An 18,945-nucleotide genomic window follows, 5' to 3' on the forward strand; every position below is an offset into this window, starting at 1 on the left:
GCACACTTGGCACCGTTTGCCCTCAACCCCGTCACAGAGGCTGTGGGGAAAAACGCTCGGAGTTTGAAACAGCAGGAGAGGGGAGCGCGGGGACCCCCCGCGGAGCCTGCACCGCGCCGGGCGCCGCTCCCCGCTGTGGTGGCGGGTATGGGGCGCCGCTGCGGTCGCCATGACGGCGGGGCGGGAGGAGGGGGCGGGGCCGCCCCCGCCGCGCGGCGGTGATTGGGCGGCGGCGCGTCAGGCGGCGGCGCGCGTGACGCTGGGCGATCGGCGGAGGGAAGATGGCGGCGGCGGCGGCGGTGGCGGCGGGTGGTGGGTGGGCCGCGGTGTGCGAGAAGTTCCGCACCGCCCGCACGCTCTCGGCCGTGGAGTCGCGCAAGGACCCGGAGACCGAGCCCTACCGCTCCAAGTACAGCGCCCGGGCACTCCTCCAGGAGGTCAAGCAGCTGCTGAGCGCCGCTGAGGAGGGCGGCGAGGCACGGCTGGTGGCCGTGCGGCAGGCCGTGCTGGAGTACGAGCTGGGCGTCAACCACACCGACACCGAGGAGCTGTCGGCCGGCGAGGAGCACCTGCAGCGCTGCACGCAGCTCCTCGAGCCCCACCGCCTCTCCCCAGACTGCGTCTCCCTCTACATACAGGCCCAGGTGGGCCGGGGCTGAGAAGGCTGAAGGCGGTATCTGTGGTGCGGGGCTGTGAGGTGTGCGCTGCCCCGGCAGCGTGCGGCCAGAGGCTCTGAGGGGTTCTTGGGAGGCAGGGGTGTATTTGGGTGGTGTGAGGCGGTGGGGTCAGGTGGAGGGGGTGTGCTGTGTCTGTGCGCCATGCTGCGTGGTCTCTGCTAACGGTTGGAAAGGGGGTAATGGGGTTTCATGGCACTTCGATCCTTTGATGGGTATGGTTTGTTTAATAATAATAAATGTCAGGGCTGCTGGTGTTTATTTCATGCTTGAAGAAATAATTCACAGGTGAGGGCTGTGGAGGGATGCTGTTCTTTTTCAAGCTTGCATGCTGGGCATGCAGAGCACCTAACTCTGTTCTCTTAATAGAAACTGGATGTTGACAAAGCAGTGTACTCTTCAGGATAGGCCGAGACAGAACTTGTAAGAACTGAGCAATAATAAATTAGTAGAAGGCTCCACTATGTCCAGAACTTATTTGTGATTTCTTAACTGTCATTTGTTGTCAAAGTAAAGTTGGGTGGTGCTTTTATTTATGCAGTACCCTGAAAAGGTAAATTGTTTTCAAAAGTTGTCTCTTGCTTTTCAGCCTTGCCTGTTTTCTCTTAATCTACTATATTTTATTCCAGATGAGTAAATACAGTTTTGTAGGGCTAGAAGTAATAATATCCACTTCTTTATACTGAAGAAAGTAATACTGTTAACAAAATTAGTACTTGTCATATGAAGATTTACAAAAGGGCTCGGTCTTTGCTCAACCACTCCATTATGGCACCTGATGTATAGTTACATATGTATCTCTAGACTTTAAATTAAATGGAGCAGTTATTTAGATGTCTCTGTCAAAAATGGCTGCTCTAATTAGAAAAGGCTCGTTGTACTTCCTTGTCAAACACTGCAAAACTGTCAAGGAACTGTGTGTTCATGTGGAAGGGCGCTAGTTAAGCAGTGACTTGTCTTACATTGGTTAAATTATCTGAGTTGTCTGGAATCCATGGGGTTACATCTGCTCGTTGTCCTGCTCGTTCAGTGTGATGGTTTGGGTACACCGCTACAAATCTGTTACCCGTTATAAGACTGGAGATTGCTTGAGAAGCCAGTCGTGATAAGATAACATCTTCCCAGTGTGTGTTGCTGGGGAGTTGTTGCTTTTGTGGCTGAGGGCCAGGGATTCCACTGCGTTTTTGAACTGCTGTGTTGGAAAGCAGTACTTTTCTCTATGGGACAAATGCTGTCCTTTGCATGGATTTTCCTGTTTTAGGGCCTTTAGGAATCAGCAGGATAAAGTTTCTGTATTATGTATGTGAAGTACTGTGGTCCAACAGAAGACAAGTCTACTATCCTCAGGCATGCAGCTAAGAGCAATGATGATAAATGATCGTGCCCCCAGCTTTCTGTCCCCAGGGCTGTAAAAGACTTGAGAGTTTAATTAAAAAAAAATCTTATATAAAAGCAGTAAATGTCAACAGCAGCTGTACTTCTCCATTGGCACGTTCTAGGTTATATAGAGTATGTTATCACAGCACTGACTTCTCTTTTGAAAGAAGGAGCATTCCTTTTTCTTGCTGGGCCTGTTTCTGTAGCCCTACTTCTAATTTCTGAGTTTCTGCATAAGGATGCATATGACAGTTTCTGTCTAATTAAATTTGGTCTGTTCCACTGCTCGGCTGTAGGCAAAATATTTCTGTTCATAAACTTCATGCTCTGTGGTGCTTTCTTTTAAAGATAATAAAATAAATGGAATTGAAAGGAACACAGGGCTGGCACACAACTACACATTCTAACTCTTCTTAAGTGTTTTTTGTTTGTTTGTTTTTGTTTGTTTGTTTTTTTTAGCCCTGTTGGATTTTGTAACAACACTGCCTAGGAATTAAATTAGCACATCAGACATGGATTGTTATTAATGCCTTCATCTTTATTAATAAAATTAGAGCTACTTTTTTGTAAAAGGTGGATTCACAGATGCAGTAACAACTTACTATGTACACTGATGTAATTTAAATTTGAAGGCAGTAATCCGTAACTTTAGCATCTTAACAGTCTTTTAGTCTCTTTTCTTTGTTGAAAATATACAAGCATTCATTCCTAGCATATCTCTTTCCTGTTAAATTTTTCTGCAGTCATGATGACAAATTTCTATTTCCTTGGCTCTTTTTAGAAAGATCCATAGAAAGATTAGAAAGTTATCCATATATTGGTCATTGAAGGCTTCCTGCTTTATATGCTAACATACGCTACTACTTGGCAGTTGCATATGATGAATGCAAAAGGAGGAGAAGTACACGTAACTACACCGTTCCTGACCCACCGGGTCTCTTTGATGGACATGTCCGGCCCATGTACTTAAAACACCGGAAAGAAATGGAGGACAGCGGTGTTGATGTTGTCTATTTAGATGGATGATATAAAAGCTGCATCAATCAGATGCAGAACATTCTGTGTGGAAACAGCTTGTTACTTGAACACAAACTTACTAATTTAGTTTTAATTTAGTCCTAATTTAGCAGAGTAAACACAGAAAACTGCAATTTGTTAGGTGACTTGTATGTATTTGCCACTGTGTGAGAACCTTCCTTTCTGAGCAACTCGTGGAAAAAATTGGGTGGGCACAATTTTTGTTTTTTTGAAATCCATTGTATTAGAACATAGGGGTGTGTATATATATATATATATATATAAAAAAATAAAAGGATGAAGACTGATAAATTGCTTGGAGAAGATGTGTAATGTAAATGGAACATAATGGGAAAATAACTATTTTGTTTTTACCTTTAGAACAATCTAGGTATCCTGTGGTCTGAAAGGGATGAAATTAAAACTGCGCAAACTTACTTGGAATCTGCAGAAGCCTTGTATAATCAATACATGAAAGAGGTACTGTGTTTATTAATATTGTGGTGGGTCTTCCTTATAGTTTTAGTAATCTTTGAAAAAACATACAGTGGAATTTGGGTTTCTGAGCTTTATACTGGCTGCCAGGATACTTTTGAAAAGTGATATGATTTGTACTGCTAGCACAGGAAGAGGCAAACTAGAGGATCACTTGCTAATTTCAAAATGGACTTATTCAGGAAAATAATGTTGCTCAAAAATAACGTTCCTTTCTGAAAGCTCTTTGAATTGATAATCCAAAGTTGAAGCCAGGTAGAATTTGGCTTTTAATTGAGACTCATCTTGATATTATCTTGGAAATGCTCTAAAATGTCAATCCATTGCTTTCAGTGGGAAAAGGAAACAAAACTGTAATATTTGCATGGTTTGCTGTAACCGCACAGTATTGCATAGAGGCAAGTAGTTTAGTTCCATATCCAAGGGGACAGTCTTACAAACAGCTAAACCTTTCATGCACATTAAACAACCTTTTGAGTGGCGGATTCTGCTGTGTATCAACAAAGACTCCCTTGTGCTATTTTTAAGCTCCTTGCAAAACTCTTCCTACACTGACTTGCCTCAGGGGCAGTTTGTGAGTGAGCTAAAAACATTTGTGGCCTAAAGGAGCAGTATCTGTGTCTCAGGACAGCTATAAAGTTGGACAGAACTTAGTTTAATGAAATTGCAGTTCAGGTTTTACATGAACTTGGTTTATAGCATGGATTATTCTTGTGGAAACTTCAGAATGGGTTAGTCTTTATCGGTTACTTCCTGCTGTATTGCCACTTTTCTAGCTGTGCTGGTCTACAGTGATAGGAGACGTAGTGGATCTGGGTAAAAAAAAGAAAAACCACTTGTGCTGAAAAGCTTGTCTCTTTATTTTCCACCCTCTGGATTGGTTGGTCTAACTAGAGATACTACATCTCTCTACAGGCCCTCCCGCTGATTAACTCCTGATGTTCAACTTAGATATTTATACACAGCCAAGCATAATATCATTGGCTTCCACATCGCCTCTAAAAGATTCTGGCACTTGCTCCAGCGATTACGGAATTGTAACAGTACTACCATATATTCCAACGCATTAAACAATGCTGCCAAATGCTTCATGTTTTTACTGTGGGCTTTTCTGAAAGGGCTAATTTTTGTTAGTCATCTGCATCCGTTGTTGGGTAATGGCTAGTGAATATTCCTCCTGGGGCTTTGCTGCCTGGCTAAGGTATATATATGTGACTATCAATAAGCCCACATCAGGTCACTTGTCACATTTTTTTCCCCAACATTTTTTTTATTTGCCACTTATATTTCAGGGCATTATATAGTCAAATGTATCTATGTCTAAAGACTTTTTTTTTCTTTTTTTAAAAGCAACTACACCAAAAGACTGTTTCTGTGGTAACTTTATTGGGCTTGTGTCATGTTTCTCTGAAAAGACTGAACTGTATTTGACATAATCTGTGAAGAATTAAAAAAAAAAAAAGAGCAGGGGATAGGGAGCTTGTCTAGCTGCTTTACAGTTTATAAAGAGGACTTGAGTTCCTTGCAGTGGTGTTTGATCTTTAGGATTTGTACAACCGTGTCAACATCATCATTCAGAAATTATAAAAACGTGAATATATGTTTCTTAATGTTCCCCAATTTTAGGCTATCAGGAAGCCTTCCTGTCTGGGAATCTTTGATAAACTCTTGGTGATTGAGGCATTTTCCTGAACCGGTGGATTTAGTGTTTACTAACACCCCTAGTGTTTACTTAGGGGTGTTAGTAAACACCCCTAAGTGTTTACTAACTTAGGGTTTACTAACCCTAAGTTAACTTGCTAACAAGTTAACAAGGGTCTTGTTAACTTAGAAATTGGGTGGGGTTGCTCCCACTGCCTGCCCCCCCCCCCCCCCCCCGCCCCCCCAGCAACTAGAGCACAACCAAGGCAATCGCAATAAAAAAATATTTTTTGGTAGAGTTACAAGATTCTTTTACTTTCTGCTCTTGAATGCTTTGAGTTCATATCTATTTTTAAATTATTTAAAAAAAATAATTAGTTATTGTAACAATATCTTGCTATTAGGAAAGCTGTTTGATTGTTTAATACAGTACAGTGAAAATCTGAGGGTGCTATACTCTATGGGCAGGAGCTTGGGCTAATGAAGTCCACCTGGAAGAGGAGACTTGCAGAGCTCCTCCTCGGGATGATTAAAGGCATAAGGCTTGACATCAGAGGATAAATCTGTAGATACAGGAAGGAGACAAGGGTCTAGCTTACTGTGTCATTTCAATTGCTTGCTTTGCAGGAATATCAGCTCCAGTCGGAATATATTGCAAATCTTGTTAGAAGGTTTGGGAGCCTTTGTAAGTTTGTAAGCCTTTGTATCTCTAAAGAAAACAAGATGGAGGGTTATAAATTCACAACTTAAAAACTAATGAGGTATAAACAGAAAATGCTAAAGATAAAAGGTCATATAAAAAATTATACCTCTCTGGTAGGTTAAACACACTTTTATTTGTTACTATCTGCTTCAGACCCATTTTTTCATCTTTGGAGATGAATACAAAAATTCCATTAAAAGCAAACACAAATCCTTTCAGGATATTTTAATGAGAAGAAATATGAACATGAGAGTATGTTTTCTTCCCTTTGAAGTTAATGAATTCTCTACTGTTGCTCCTGTCTCTGCTTGAGTCCCTGTTATCTTATGAAGAGTATTTCTGTGGACTGCTGCTTATTTATTGCCTTACTTTCTCTTGGGCTAAGATATTAATGGGTTTAGGAGAGGGCTAGGAAAATTGTGTACTAAACTGGGCTCTGTTGCTAGCAGACATGTTGAGCATCCTTCAGGATGCACTGTGTAATGGTAAAAAGCCACCTTTAAGAAAGACATCTTCATTTGAAGTGTGTTAGAATTGGCATCTGAACTTATTCACAATTACTAAGCAAATTAGCACAGACTAATAAAACTTTGCCATAAGCAATGTTCATCTGTTGGGCTTGCCAGTTATGCTGGCTGTAACTTTACTGACAATTGTTTTAAGGAAAGGGTGAACAGAGCACTGCTGGAAGATGTATAGTTGTCACCGTTCTGCATTCATCTCAGAAACTAACATCACGGAATGCACAAAAATAAGTTTAAAATCAGAGTTACTTCTATGTGTACAGTGATATCTTTCTTTCTGTTCTTGATCAAGGAAAATAAACTATTTTGTATGTGTCACGAGATCTATCTCTGTGTAAGGATTCTGAGAGAACTCATGGTTTAAAAAAACACAAAAGCACTTCTAAATAAAGTAGTTAACATAATTTATAACTTGCATGTAGGTCGTGCCTTATGTCAAGGTTTAGCAGCGTCATCCTCCAGAGACATTGCCTGTTGTCTCATTCATATATTTGAGTAAATAGTCTTACCAGCTTATGAATAAAGGGATTCATTTCACAGTGGCAAGAGCAGTTTTTACAGCAGGTCTGCTGAGCACCCTGCACATAATGTTCTTTGCAGTACTTCCTGCAGGATGTTTTCTTGTTACTGATTAGTGCAGCTGGGCAAACGAATATTTCACACTTGAAGGCATGCTTAGTATTAAATTGATGCTTTAAAACCCATTATGTTATTGTACAAACTAAAGACACCAAATTATAGTCCTGTAGAATCCAGGTTGAGTACTTCTGGTGTAGATGGCATGCATTACTTTAAAGTGTGTAAGCAGAAGTCTCCTACAAGCTGAAAACATTGTAGTTGCATGTGAAATTGTGGCTTGCTTCTTCTAAATCTCCTGAGTTTTGTGGAATTGCTCCAGAGATGTGACATTCAGATAGGTGTAGATGCTTTATGTGAAGTTTTGTTCAGTTTGTCATTGAAAAATGGTAAATTGTCTGCAGCCAGAAGAGGGAGTGCTATGTTACAAAGTAAGAGAAATGTAGTTTACTGAATATATCATGTACTCTTGCAGGATGGAAATCCTCCCCTGGATCCCAGTGAGCATTTCATGGCAGAAGAAGAAAAACTCACGGACCAAGAAAGATCCAAAAGGTGGGTGCATAACAGTATACCTAGATTATTATTACTTTTTTCATTTAGGAGGGTGTATTTAGGGAGGAAAAAAAAAGAAGAAATATAAAGAGGCTGTTGTTTTTTTCAGATTTGAAAAAGCCTATACACATACTCTGTATTATCTGGCACAAGTCTACCAACACCTGGAGATGATTGAGAAGGCTGCTCAGTATTGCCATACTACTCTTAAACGACAGCTTGAGTATTGTGGCTACTACCCGGTAGAATGGGCACTCAATGCTGCTACTTTGTCACAGTACTATCTCTCTAAGGTAATACACCAAATGTTTTTTTCTGCTGTAATTATATCATAAATGTAACTATCAAGTAAGACAATTGTTTAAACAGCTGGTTGAGAAAGGGTACCATGTTGAATTAAAAATATCTTCCTGTAAAAGCACAAGTTGTCTTCTGACATGAAATGTCTGTTAGTTTTTTCTGAAGAGGATATAGTGGCTTTGCTTTCCTGTGGTGTTGTGATGGCAGTGGGAAAAATGAGCAGGGGTATAGACATTAGAAAAGCTCTATAGTTTATGAAGTCTTAGCAGTGATGTGACATGATGCCTGTAAGTAGAACTTAAGTAATTACTTAATTTTAAATTGTTTCTTATATTGTTCTCTTACAATACAGAGTTTAAAAACAAAAACATCTTAGGACTGAGGTATTGCACGTTGTATGTTTCCTATAAATTATTGTCCTTTGTACTTTAGCACGTGCTTAAGACTTGTTTGAGCCTATGTGAACATTAAAGCGAACGTGTAAAACGGTGGCTGTTTGCTTCCACACATCTCTATTGACTCTAAATAATCCACTATGTTAGGAAATGCTTCAGTTTTATTTAGGAATTTCTATATTCCAGACTATTCAGACGCTCTTTTCTGATGCTTAGAAGACTTCTGCCATACCGAAGACAGCTAATGCTAATTTCAATAGTAACTTGTAATTTCCATGTCTTTTTGATGCATTAATAGCACTAATCATTAAACAATGCATTGCCAAATATAAGTAAAGGAATCTAAATCTGACTCATAATGTTGACTTGTATGTCCAGCTCATTCTGATTAACACCCCATGATACAATCTTTACCACAAGACATCACTTCCTTTACCGCAAGGAAGCGATAGTAGCATAGATCAGAACAGTGAAAATGTTCACCATGTATGTATCTAATATTAAAAGCAAGGCTTGCTATTGTGGCTGTGGTAGAGAGAAAATGGTTGGTTAGAAAATACTGTATTCGGTAGTAGACATGGAAAGATTATGTCTTTTCTTCCAGTGTCCAGGGGAATATGCTCCAGAGCCTCTCAGTTCTATCATTTCCCTTGTGTTCGTGTATCTTTACTATCTGAGGCGAGGGGTTTAGCCAAGCTGAGAGCAGTGCTTGGGCTGCTTATACCAGTGATAAATGCTGCCATTTCTGTTTCTCTCAGCAATGCTTTATGGAGTCCCGACACTGTTTAGCAGCGGCCAGTGTCATCTTTAGCCAAGCCGGACAGGTGCCATCTGCTGAAGACAGTAAGTTCATATAAAAGTTATGAATAAAATATTGTGAATTAAGCATCATTGATACATAATGTTAGAGGTGAAGTCTAGCAGTATGTACAAAACTTATTTTAGAAAATTAACACGGGGATCTTTTTAATTAACAATAAAGTGGAATGTTTCTGAAGAGCTGCTACTACAGCTTAAGATTGACTATGAGTAAACCCTGTGAGGAAGAACTCAAGTGCTTCTTGCTGGTGTTTCAGAAAGCATACCAGAATAAAAGTGAAATTTAAAACAATATCCATTTCAATAGTAGCAATGTCTCTGTTCACCCATTTGTCCTTGTACATCTGCTTAAAATGCAGCTTACCTTTGCTTCTCTGTGATCAGAGGGCAATGATTCAATGAACCAAACCAGATGCTTCCTGGGAATAGTTTTAAAAGAGGGAGGGAAACTGTAGCTCTTAAAAACCCCAAATCCAGAAGTTACTTGTATTGGCTTTTGTTGCTGGATGCTGCAGCCTCATTAACAGCTATTTTTGGACTTGTGGCTCCTCTTCTTGTGGTTTTGGGTATTGATGGAAAGGAACAACTTTGTGGTTCAGCGCAAAGATCAATAAAAGAAACTTTTAGAGAATGGACTGCAGTTTTTTAAGGACCTGTGGTTACATGATAGTGTCAGTACTCAACATAAATCCTCTGTTTTAGGCTGAGTCTTTGCTTATCTACAGCACAGCCTTTTACATTCTGTGTTGTGGGCAACTGAAGCTTCAAATCAATAGAGCTTTAACCTGTAGAGAGTGAGCAAGTACTCAGGGTAGCCCCTGTGTGAGTTCGTAACTCTGGCTTTGAACAGTGAATATATTGGTTAACTTTTAATGGTTTGAGCTGTTTAGAACACAAGCTCTTTAATCCACTGATGTTATTTCAGGTTAAAATATAACCTGAATAGACACAACAGAGTTTTATTTAATTGAAGTTCAGTGACAGTACATTAATTTAATAGCTTTTAGTATTTCTCTTAGCTCAAAAAAAATATAGAACTCTATGCAATTGCCTTTCTTACTATTTAAGTACTTTGAGGATGATGTCCAAAAGCTATTTAGTTTCAGGGAAACAGGGCTGTCAAGAGTCAGGTTATGCTAATCTGTTAGGCTGTTTGAAAACAGTGTATTATGAAATATTCAGTAGGCCTGAATCAGTGTTTATGGGCTTCCATAGCTACCTGACTGCACAGTTGTCAGAGTTCATTAATACGATACTTAAGCCAAAAAATGAGGTGATATTTTCAGTAGGTGTGTAGAAACATACAGTCAGTTATGGTCTCAAATTCAGGTGCAAGACTGGAAGTGGTAGATAAGAGTCCCTTCTTAATTGTACTTTATAGATTTCTTGTGTGATTTTTGGTCAAGTCAACTAACTTCTTCTATCTCGACTTCCTCCTACACCAAATGGGAGTAGTGATTTTTACGTTTGTTTCAATGGAATAAACGTTTATCCTATTTTCCCTTCCTTTTCATGGTACAGAGAGCTGGGCTGTGGACTTGAAGATCATTATGCAGCAAGTTCTAACTTACAGAAAGACTAATACACAGTCAGCATTGGCCACTCTCAAGCACATTCATTTTATCGTGTTAATCAGAATATAAACACACAAGAGAGATATTTAATAAAGGTGCTTTTTCTTAGATTAGCATCAATTATTTCCTTAATCAGAACAACTTGATTGGCTCTAATGACAGATAATGTACACAGTGGATCTGAGTCTGAAGTTGGCTTTTTATTTGGTGAACAGGAATGCTAGTGTACCCTCATTGTTCAGCTAACTCACTGCCTTCTGCCTAGAATCTGGGAAATGAGTTCTCTTTGAAATCCATTTGGTTTCTGAAAACATTATCTTGAGACATCAGCAGTGCTGCTAATTGTAACAGTGGGGAGTCTGTGGGGAGAAAAATACAGAAGTTGTAGAGCTAATAAATCTTATGTTGGTACCAGGTAGATTAACAGAAGGCAGTTTCCCCTATTTTTGTTCCCTTTTTTGGTAGCAAGTCCGGGGCCCATTGCAATACAACTGCCCTAATCATCCTCAGAAACAATTACTGGGCAGGCAGCTGAACCTCAGAAAACAAATTGTCCCAATTTCTTTCTCTTGTAACAAAGAGCCATTAAAATCTTTTCCAGTAAAACACCTCCAAGATCAAAGGTCTTTTTAAACATACATTATGATCTATTTTTTTGGAAGAATTCATGCATGAGAAATCCATGTTAATCTATATGGTTTTCTACCAGAATGACAGTTTACAGAATTGTTATAGAACATGTTTCTGTCTAAAAACGAGGAAAAATTAATTAAATACAAGTAACTTATTCGTTGCATGTAACATTTGAGGTTCTTGCTGGAGTGCTTGACTTCTCTTAAGGTTTTTATGTGTTTATGTCCATTCAATAGATGAAACAGAGCAAGACCAACAGGACCTTCGACAGAGAAAAGCTGAAATTGCAAGATGCTGGATTAAGTATTGCCTGAATCTCCTGCAAAGCGCTCGCAAATTACTTGAGGTAACTGAAAATCTGTTCTGTAGCTGTCATTGTTTAAAAACAAACAAAGTCTATTTTGATGTTTGTAACAGCAATCAATTCATAGTTGGTAGCAAATGAATTGCCCAATGAATAATACAATAGATGCTTGCAATGTAGCAGGTGTTTCATAGTATGCTTTGACTTTAATGCAGCACTTAGAAATAAGCACGGATAGGAGATCAGCTCTGTAGTGTCATCAGTGCACTCTCTCTGCTGCGTTTTCTTGTGGCTTGATTTGGCAGATCAGTTCTTATTTAGTTGCTAGTAAGAACATCTTCTTAATATGCAACACTTTTTGTGTGCTGGTGTTCTCATTCATTCAAGCCTTTGTTTCATTCAGGTATTCATTTCATTCCTTTAAGCATTCATTCGAATGTTTAAAATTCAGCATTTGCTGAAATACTTTGCAGAAGCAGGGCCTTTGGGCTCTACATTTATTGTTTTGGCTATATTGTCACACAGGGTAGGAAGACTAAATTGTCTTAGTCTTACGTTTTTACAGAATCGAGACTCTAATTTACATGATATTATGTGAATATAAGGTATGATATACCAATGTGTTTTCTCTTCTGTCTTGTTGCTAACTAGTTTGTACTTCAAAGGTAACTCATAAATAAAATGATTCAGTGTAAGTCACTCTTCGTAAGCCACGTGCATTTTTAATTAGTATGCTTTGTCATTTCAGGATAACATAGGAGAACTGGATCCAGACAGGCAATTGGAACTTAAAGCCCAAAGGAAAAAAGAGGAGGATGAAAAAGAGAAGGGCAGGAAAAAAGCTGTCCTTTTTGGGACGAGTGATATATGTGACTCTGTCTTAGCCATGGAAGAGAAAGTGAGCAGCGTATATCCTTTAGATTTTCAAGAAGCCAGAGAAATCTTCCTAGTTGGTCAGAACTATGTTCAGGAAGCAAAAGAGTTCTTTCAGGTTGATGGTTATGTTACTGACCATATTGAAATTGTTCAGGATCACAGTGCTTTGTTTAAGGTACTTGCTTTCTTTGAAGAAGACTATGAGAGACGTTGCAAAATGCACAAGCGTAGAATAGACATGCTGGAGCCTATATACGCAGATTTGAATCCACAGTACTATCTGTTGATTAGTAGGCAGCTTCAGTTTGAACTAGCCGACACCTATTATGAGATGATGGATTTAAAGGTAGCTATTGGTAACAGGCTAGAGGAGCTAGACTCCCACACAATTAAAAAAATTAATTCTCTGGCTCAGTTAGCGATCAAATATTATGAACTCTTCTTAGATTCTTTGAGGAACCCAGATAAGGTGTTTCCTGAAGAGCTCGAGGAAGATGTTCTTCGCCCTGCAATGGTGGCTAAATTTCATATTGCACGACTATACGGTAAGCTTATTACTTCGGATAGCAAAAAGCAACTGGAAAATATGCAGACATCATTGGAATATTACGCATTTCTGGTAGACTATTGTGAGAAGTACCCAGATGCTGTCCGTGCTGTTGAAACCGAACTAGAACTCAGTAAGGAGATGGTGGGTCTTCTTCCAACGAGAATGGAGAGGCTAAGAGCAAAACTGTGTCCGTTCATATAAATACTTCCCTTGAAGGAAATGTGCACTATTAAAATGATATCTGTCAAAACCAGTGCTGTTGGTCAGCTTCCATACTGATTGATAGAACTAAGGTGTCTACAGTTCGGCAGTACACCTAGAGCCTGCGGTAGTACAACTTTGTGAGAAACTCAGAGCTCTCCAGTTCAGTAGCTCACCCACACTAATGGTATAAACTTTAAATGTAAAGTGAATGTCCAGCTAATGCTTTGTATTGTTTGTCCTGTATGTAAATATAAACCTTTTCTCCCTTAAGATTTTTTTCTTTGCCATATGGTTCAGTTTCTAAACGTAGTGCTGTATGAAAATTGTTTAAGAGAATCTGTTTCTCTAGGAAACTTTTTCTAAGAAACCTGAGGCACGTTCTTCCAACTAGAATATATTTTATATCTTCTAACTTTTGTCCCCAGAAAGCTTTATCTGTATGAAGGGAACTTTGTTATTTTCAATATTTATTTTGTACTTTGCTCAGTGTTTTCTTTTTTCCCCTGTTAATCAAAACCTAGTTGATAGAGGCTCAATAAATGGAGTAGCTTGGCTAAATGTTTTTTCGGAGTCCTTAGAATTCTGTTTCCTTGTGTCTTACTAAGATATGATACATGTTACAACTTTGGCCAAAATAAATAGTTGTGAAAGTGTTTCTACATGAAGATGTGAAGAAGAACATGTGAGCAATTGAAATGCCAGAACCAAGGGCAAGAAAGCAGCAAACTTTCTTTTGGTGGGAGGAGATACCCTGCTCTTAATACACTGTAGAGAATTCACAGGGTAGAGGTGCTGTGCTCTAGTGCTCCAAACAGTTGCGGAATACAGCTTAAAGGCCTGGGATGCCATGGAAGGCTTCTTATCTTGTGTTGGTCAGGGAGCCCAGGTGCTGTCTTAGCAGAAGCTGCAAGTAGGGACTTCTCTGAAGTTGCTGCAGATCCCAGCGCTGCCAAGGCACTATTCACAATCTGCCTGTGTGCCATCAATTGCTGACTTCTCTATTAAAGCTGTCCTGGTTGTCATTAAGGACCTGCTGACCTGGCAATGTTCCTGATCTTGCACAACCTGTTACCTTTGCCTTGTTCTAATTTAGCCACCTATTTACTCTTTATGGAAGACCAGGCTGCGTTTCTGACCCAAAACGTACACAGAGGTTGTCTTTGTATTTCTGGTGTCTATAGAAGGATTATGAAATAGGACCGGTTTTAGATAAAATGTAGGCTGAGCACATTGTCCAACCGTATATTAAGAGATTATGGTCAGATGCCAGGGGATATGGGGAAAATGAAGTGACAAGGTGATGGGGTACGCAGTAGCGTGCCACTCTGTGCACCAGCAGTCTTATCACTGTCAAGTTCATGGGGAAGATGTTTACAGCAATAGAGGGCATTGAAGGAGAATAGTCAAAACAACTGGATTCTTCTGGAAAAGACAAGAAAACGAGGGGGGGGGGGGGAAGATGTTAGCTTGCAGGGTGTGAGGGGGAAGCGTGTGCAAGCAAGAAAGCGTGTACATCTTAAATGTATGGTAAAAATCTCTAACTTGCAGAGTTCTCTGCACAAGACTTCTAACCACAAACAAATAGGCCAACAAATGGGTCCTGGAAATGAGAGGCAGCAAATCTCAAAACTAGACCAGCTACCTGCATGCATATAGAATGAGGGAGAGAGTATGTGCGTGTGTGTGTTGTTTCTGTTTTACTAAATAATTGCCTAGTCAGCCTTTAGGAGTTTCTTTTCTGCTGTCAGATCTTTAATTCAGTTTTTCCCATGGCCTGAAGGTAGCATGGCCCACAGTTTCTCAGTGAAACAGTTCTCAGCGGGCTGTATTGCGCATTATTTTTGTCTGTGATTTCAATTAAAGCTAGTGTGCACTTTTACCACAGACTCATAATTTGAAAGTTAATTTTTTTTTTCTACTAACTTTTAGCTTCATATTCAAGTAGAAGGAGGCAATACATGTTTGGGGTTGTGTTGGGGTGGGGTTTTTTTTCTATACTTCAATATTCCACCCTTGAGGGCCTTTGAGCAAAGTTTTTAGAGCAAGGATTGGCTCATCAAACTTACTTTACTTGTAGTTTGTGGAAGGATAGACAGTGGGCTATCCCAGCATACAAAACTGTTTTTTTCTTTTTCCTGTCATACCCTTCAAATACTGGTCTGAAGCAAGTGTTAAAACTTACCTTCAGGGTAGGCAAAGCTGAGTGAAGAGCGGGGTGATGTGTCCCTTTTAACCAGCAGTTGTGTGCAGAGGAACACCCTGAATTCACTGAAATCCTACTGAGAGCTCAGACAGGTAGGAGTGGGTCCATTGTTAAGGAGGCCTGGAAAGAAGAGGGATCAGAGCTTTTTCAACATAGCTGTGTGATTGGTGCTGTGGTTTGGAGACCTCTCTCCTCTGAAGATATCCCAGAACACTTCAGCTTTGCAGCTCTTCTTAAAAACTGCAGTTTCATATAAATGCATACAGAGTTACAGAAACCAATGATGCCAAGTCTTCATCTCCTATAGTAAACATTCAAGACTACAACCAGCTAAGTATACTGTATTACTGGAGGCTATATTGTGCCAGATATGTGCTCAGTACAACACATTAAGTTTTTCTTTTAAGGCATGTCTTTTTAATGAAACCTTTTGAATAATTCCTGTTTGTTCAATGATTTGAGAGAATGAACTTAAGTTGTGTATTTAGTTAAGAAAAAGGAGGGGGGGAGCTTGTTGGATTAGGCAGCAAAGCTCCCTTCAGGAATGTTGAGTTTTAACTGTAAAGTATGTGTGAGGTCAGGCATTTATTTCAAAGATTAATTAAAGAATAGGTTCCTGTGAACTCCATTTAACCTGCGTTTCTATTCCTTTTTTGTACGGCAAAAAAAATCCTATAACTGAAACGTCCTTTCTGTTGTTCTACTAGTTTTTTCTCCTTAGCTAGTATAAAGCAGCAAGGTTTACAAGAAGCCTATGTTTGTGCAGAATTCGTATCGAGTGTGAGATCTCCTGAACTCGGAGGTTATAACCTCAGCGTACTTCTTCAAATAGTGCATAATAGTCACGAGAAGTAATTTGGTTTGATTAAAAACACAGTTTTGTTTTAATTGAAATGCTCTTAATTCTCATGTCGGCTAGAGACATGGTATGTGTTATAAAACAGGTCGATAGGGAAGGTTGTGCTGTGCTTCAGTATTTCAGGAGAGAAAGAAACCAGTGCCTTGTTCTCTGTCTCTCCCTACAAACCCATCAAAGGAGGCTCTTTCTTTTTTTCCCTTGAGGGGAGCGGACTGGAGGAGACCACCAGGAGGTGACAGCTGTGTCCTTTGCTGTTCTCCCCTCCTAAGCCAGCTGAAATACCAGGGGAAGCGGGCAGAAGTGAGCCCTCGCTTCCCCTTCGCAGCAGGAAAGCAGGTCCTCCCTGTTGCAAAGAGGAGCAGCCAGTGGCGGTTGCTGCCTCGGTGTGGCAAAAGCAAAAGGTCCCGGGGCTGGCTTTGCTCTATTCACCTGCTGGAAAGCTCCTCTGTTGGGAGTTTTGGTCCTGCCCTGGCACAGGCTCGCGTGGTCCTGGCGAGGCGGGTGGTTTCCTTCTCTATCTGCAAAATGGAGATGCCTCAATGTATTAGTGCAGCGCTTGCGCTAGGTGTGATTGCTGGTGCGCTTCCACATCCGGAAATATTGCAGGAGCCTGATTAAGCTCGACATCAGACAATGAGAAACAAGGCTGATCTCGTTAACGTGTGGCTTTACGCATTTCAGTTTTGTTTGGTGTTTTCCTTTCACTCAGCACTGAGAGTGCAAAGATGAGCTTTACTTGTGTGTTTCTTTTAAAAGACTGAGCTAGTCAGTGTTACCTCGATGTTTTCTGTGGAACTTTTCATTACAAAATGCCCGGAAATACTCCTGCAAAGGAGGACTTAGACTGGAGGCTCACAAGGCCAGCCCTTCTATAGTCTTGAAGTTACAGAACTAAAGGCTGTTATGTTAAAATCAAGTGCGTAAATTTGTGGTGAGAAGCATTTGCCAACTTCCTTTTCTCTTCAATTGCAACATCTTTGGCTACTTCAGAGCTCGCCACAAATGACTAATGCAGATTTTAATTTTGGGTTGAAAACTGCTGTTCTATACTTCCCAGGAACTCTGTCCAAAGTGCCTGCTAGTACTTTTTAATTTTGCAGTTTGGCTAGTGGTTTCTAGCTCTTCCTTGTCACAGGTAGGTGTACAGTCAGCAGTTTCCTGACGAGGACTATTTCCCTGGCTGCCTTTTTTCCAAAACCATTGTACGATTGTGTCTCTACAGCTGAAGATCTGGACGATGTGCCAGAGAGACTGTTGGACAGAGAGGATACTAAACACAGCGTGTTTTGCAAACCTGTTACTTGCCTTCAGAACGGAAAATGTCTGTGGTATTGAGCGTTTGTTTAGAGAGAAGTGACTGATAACAATGTGGTGCCTTAACGCCAAAGACCTTAATAATTCAGGTGGTGTGAGCAATGTTTTAAATGTTTAGTACTTGAGTTTTTGGCATTGGGTATGCACAAAATACTTAACGTCTTTTTACATGCTCATTGTTGCTGTAAAAGAGATTTACTAGTTGGCATCAGACAAAGATGCAAGGATTTCACTGTTTGAGGTTTTTAATACAATTTTCTGCTAGAGCAAAGAGGAATTGGGTGAGTGATTGAGTGAAAGATTGCAATGGGCATGTGATGGAGTGAGCTGGTGTTAGTCACTGAATGCCATAAGGCAAGTACAAGCACTTGCGTCAGAGCTACTCTGAGATCCATGAGTAAAATGCATGGGGCAAAAAAAAAAGGAATTAAGATGATTTCCTGTACGCTAACTGTCTTGGAGGTGAGCAAGAGCAAGCGGTTCCTAGGTGGTGTCTCAAACCGCTCAGAGTGGTGGCCATGAAATTCCTCCTGCTTTCCTGGAGCCCATCTCTGGGTAGCCAGTGGGTTTGGCGAACACCAGAGAAGTTTCACAGCAGCCCATGAGAGGATGCAATCAGGTGGGCCCAGAGCCTCCCTCCGCCAGAAAGCCAGGAATTTTTAAATAAGAGGTAGTGACACCCTAGAAGCGATGTCTAGTACAGACAAGGAGATGAAAATGGTGATGCTGGCAGCATGTGGTCTGCAGGCGAGGAGGGGACAATAAAGAACAACATAATGTCCTGCAGGCAAAGTTTACTCTGAACAGCAAATATTTACCGATGGTTAGTGTGCGGATACCCAGCCCTGATGTATGTCATGCGCTGCTATCCGTCCTGCCTGTCCACATCTGGAACTTTTGGCAAATAACTCTCAAATCCTTTTTCTTTTAAATTCTCCATGTGCTTTGCCTTAGTGTTTTCTTACGGCACTGAGCTGCCGGTGTTACATAGGGCTGTTGGAAAGACACACTTTGCTCTCTACACCATAAAGGCTTAAGGTATTGCAAGTGCAAGGGTCTCGTGAGTCTTATCTTCCTGGTTGGCCTGTCCTGGCCTCCCCACTGCACTCTACTGGAAAGGTTAGATGAGACGAATCCTGCCCCAGGCTTCAGCTTTCCCTGCTGGCTGACCCCTCTCTGAGTCCTCTTTTGTGCTAGAAGAGATGAAAAAATAGAGCAATTATAGAGCCCAGCTCTTTGAAATAGGAAAAGGCAAAAAAAGAGCTTTTTTTCCTAATTAATGCAAATTGTGTTTTCTAAAGGGATGTGCTCATCTTGAAATCCCCTGTGCTGCCAAGGGCAGAGCAGCTTTG

General features: G+C 40.5%; 1 protein-coding gene across 1 annotated transcript; it reads left to right on the forward strand.

The window, feature by feature from the left end:
- Positions 1 to 266: 266 nt before the first annotated feature.
- Positions 267 to 13,779, forward strand: KIFBP (kinesin family binding protein). Its single transcript, XM_075505359.1, has 7 exons — positions 267 to 644; positions 3,450 to 3,548; positions 7,483 to 7,562; positions 7,672 to 7,855; positions 9,016 to 9,100; positions 11,520 to 11,629; positions 12,336 to 13,779. The coding sequence occupies exons 1-7, from the start codon at positions 282 to 284 to the stop codon at positions 13,212 to 13,214; spliced, it is 1,800 nt and encodes a 599-aa protein (XP_075361474.1). The 5' UTR covers positions 267 to 281; the 3' UTR covers positions 13,215 to 13,779.
- The last annotated feature ends 5,166 nt before the right edge of the window (positions 13,780 to 18,945 follow it).

Source organism: Mycteria americana, chromosome 6, assembly GCF_035582795.1.
Source record: "Mycteria americana isolate JAX WOST 10 ecotype Jacksonville Zoo and Gardens chromosome 6, USCA_MyAme_1.0, whole genome shotgun sequence".
Classification (NCBI taxonomy): Eukaryota; Metazoa; Chordata; class Aves; order Ciconiiformes; family Ciconiidae; genus Mycteria; species Mycteria americana.